Source organism: Poecilia latipinna, unplaced genomic scaffold, assembly GCF_001443285.1.
Source record: "Poecilia latipinna isolate Pla-1442-1.1 unplaced genomic scaffold, P_latipinna-1.0 Scaffold560, whole genome shotgun sequence".
Lineage (NCBI taxonomy): Eukaryota > Metazoa > Chordata > Actinopteri > Cyprinodontiformes > Poeciliidae > Poecilia > Poecilia latipinna.
The window spans coordinates 190,759-193,877 of record NW_015113176.1 but is presented as its reverse complement, the minus strand read 5'-3'; the positions used below and the strand labels follow the sequence as shown (position 1 = coordinate 193,877).

Sequence of the window (3,119 nt, the reverse complement as noted above, 5' to 3'; positions counted from 1 at the left end):
GTGTGTGTGTGTGTGTCTGCAGGCTGGATGATGTCTGACAGCAGTTGCCATGGCATGCAGCGGCGCTCAGAGCAACGCCGAGGCGCTGGAGGGCTTCCACGAGGTCAACCTGGCCTCGCCCACCACACCTGACCGACAGGTAGGGGGCGCTGGCTCAGGCTTTCAACCAAAGTGGCACAAAACTTATTATATAAAAATACAAAACTTACCTGCTTGGTAATAAACTAATCATTTTATAAAATCCTGAAAGATCTAAACCATAAATGCTTAGTTCATTGAAAAGCAGATAAAGAATATACAATATTAATTTCTCGTTTTTTAAAATTTGTTTTATTATTATTATATGTTCAAATTAAAGCTACAGTATGTCAGTTTATATAAAGTATTTTTCTACATATTTGTTGAAACTATCTGCACGGTCTGAGAGAAAACTGTAGCCTGTAACATTTTTAGCAGCGAGTACATGAGTTGATTGACAGCGCTGAGCCCCGCCTACTGGCTCTGATTGGTTGTTTTTGGTGCATTTCTTCAGACAGTGATTGCAGCTCGGGAAAAGATCGATCTTTTCACAGATTATCTCTCTCCTAGCCAACTGTCACCATATGCTGAATGTTTTAACAAATGTGTTTAAATATTTTTTTTATAAAAGTTACGAACTTTAAGAACTTATTTGACTTTTTTTTCTCATGTGTGAGGTCATCATCTGGTTTCTCTCCTCCAATCTTCTTCTGCAGAACCAAGCAGAGCAGCGCCCCCCCACCCGCCACAGCGCCCCGCCCGCCTCCCTGTACCGCGCCCATTCTCTGGGGCCGCCCCCTGCTGGCCTCCCCACGTCACTGCGAGCCGATCAGCTCCCCACGCAGCCGGTTTACTCCACGCCGCGGCACAGCCACAATGGAAGGTAGCGCAGCTGAAACCGAGCGCAGCTTTTCTCTGCAGCTCAGTCCTGATGTGAGATCATTTCCTGTTGCTGTTTTCACGCCGCGCAGCGTGCCGGGCCTGGAGGCGGAGCCGGCCGAGGGCGGCTTCCTGTCCGGGGACGACGGCGACGAGTGCGGCGCGCTGAGCGACAGCCTGTCGCGGCTTCGCAGCCCGTCGGTGATGGAGGTCAGAGAGAAGGGATACGAGAGGCTGAAGGAGGAGCTGGCCAAGGCTCAGAGGGTATGACACACACACATACACACACACACACACACACACACACACACACACACCACACACACACAACTGGGGTTGAGTTTCATCTGAACATGCAGGCAAAGATCCAAAGTAATGGTTTAGATCAAAGCTGATTTACGTCTTAGAGTGGCCTAGTCAAAGACCAGATCTGAACCCATGTGAGAATCGGAGGTTCACATTTGTTCTCCATCCAGTTTGACTGGAGAAGTTTAACTAAGAAAATTTATCACGAGTTAGAGCTGAAATGATCTCCATATTTTATTTTATTTTATTCCATATTTGTTGTCGGAATAAAGTTTTTTTTTTGTTTCACCTCCATTTCCTGTTATTTTTGCCTCCATGCATTCATTTTGTTTGTTTTTCTGTTGTTTTCTGTTTGTTTGGTTTATATACGTGTGTGTGTGTGTGTGTGTAAGGAGCTGCTGTTGAAGGATGAGGAGTGTGAGAGGTTGTCTAAAGTCAGAGACCAGCTCGGCCAGGAGCTGGAGGAGCTCACCGCCAGTCTCTTCCAGGTCGGTCCACCTCTCCTTCATCGCTCCTCCTCATCCTCCTCTTCGTCTGCTTCCTGTTCTTCTCACCCAGCAGCCAATCAGAAACAGGACAAAAGGAAACAAACTTGTACATTTTCCCTCTCACTTTTCCTCCCAGAAGCAGCTGGGACTCTGTGTGGTTTTCTTCATTTCTTGTCGCTTTCTTCATCGTTTTTATGACGTTTGTTTTTGTTTTGAACGTTAGCGGTGAGCTAAGCCGTGAAACGGTTGCAGAAACGTTTTGTTTGTGTTTTCCAGGAGGCTCATAAGATGGTGAGAGAGGCAAACGTGAAGCAGGCGAACGCAGAGAAACAGCTGAAGGAAGCTCTGGGCAAGGTGGGCTTTATTCATACGATGCTTGAAATCCTTGAAAGTGCTTGGATTTTGGTGTTTTCAAGGTTTGGAGAGTGTTTGATATTCAGACCAACAGTTTTGTAATAAAGTGCGATCTAATGTTTGATTAAAGCCTAAATTTGGAGTTGAAACCAGATAATTTCATACTTTTTATCCTCACAGTCTGAAGTTAAATCAGACTAAACTTTTCTTGTTTCAGTTGGAATCACCAAAATGATTTCTGTTTGCTAAAAGCCGGAAAACTTTGTGAGAACATTTTTTACTTTTTATTTTACTTTATCTGTCTGAATGAAACCCTGTTTTGCTGAGTATTCCCCGTCAGAATCAGATGTAGATGTGATGATTAGTGATGGCTAAAGAGAAATGTCTCCATCAGATCGACGTCCTGCAGGCGGAGGTCCAGGCCCTGAAGACGCTGGTCCTCTCCTCCCCCACCTCCCCCGTCGCCGAGCTCCCGCCTGCAGGCAAGGCTCCCTTCAGGAAGGGCCACAGCCGCAACAAGAGCACCTCGTCCGCCATGTTGGGGTCGCAGCCCGACCTGGCCGCCACGCAGCCCATCGTCAGGGAGTGCAGGGAGGTGCGGACCCAGAGTCTGTCCAAACGTTTTATTGAAGCTTCGCTAACGCTGCGCTGGTTTTCTGCAGGTGGACAGTCAGCTGTTCGCTGAGTTTAAAGCGTGGAAGGAGGCGCCGACGCTGGACCGGAGCTGCAGCTTCCTGGAGAGAGTTTACCGGGAAGACATCCACCCCTGCCTCGCCTTCAACAAGAGCGAGGTGCAGAGACTGAGCTGGCACACAGTTAGCATACCGAGCTGACACACCGAGCTAACCGCTGCTGACACACCGAGCTAACCGCTGCTGACACACCGAGCTGACACACCGAGCTACACACCGCTAACACACCGAGCTACACACCGCTAACGCACCGAGCTACACTCCGCTAACGCACCGAGCTACACTCCGCTAACGCACCGAGCTACACTCCGCTAACGCACCGTGCTACACTCCGCTAACGCACCGTGCTACACTCCGCTAACGCACCGTGCTACACTCCGCT

The 3,119-nt window shown here is 48.7% G+C and overlaps 1 protein-coding gene across 8 annotated transcripts in view; it reads left to right on the top strand.

The window, feature by feature from the left end:
- Positions 1–3,119, top strand: part of rab3ip (RAB3A interacting protein (rabin3)) — a 19,356-nt gene that overhangs the window by 8,480 nt on the left and 7,757 nt on the right. For 4 of the 8 annotated variants that reach the window (XM_015041643.1, XM_015041641.1, XM_015041645.1 and 1 more), the window contains 6 exons: positions 735–901; positions 990–1,161; positions 1,596–1,691; positions 1,968–2,045; positions 2,440–2,640; positions 2,708–2,836. In XM_015041643.1, coding sequence (XP_014897129.1) covers positions 735–901; positions 990–1,161; positions 1,596–1,691; positions 1,968–2,045; positions 2,440–2,640; positions 2,708–2,836 — 843 coding nt within the window. Of the gene's footprint in view, positions 1–8; positions 140–734; positions 902–989; positions 1,162–1,595; positions 1,692–1,967; positions 2,046–2,439; positions 2,641–2,707; positions 2,837–3,119 lie in introns of those variants that run through there. The other 4 variants (XM_015041644.1, XM_015041642.1, XM_015041640.1 and 1 more) reach the window with 2 other exon arrangements.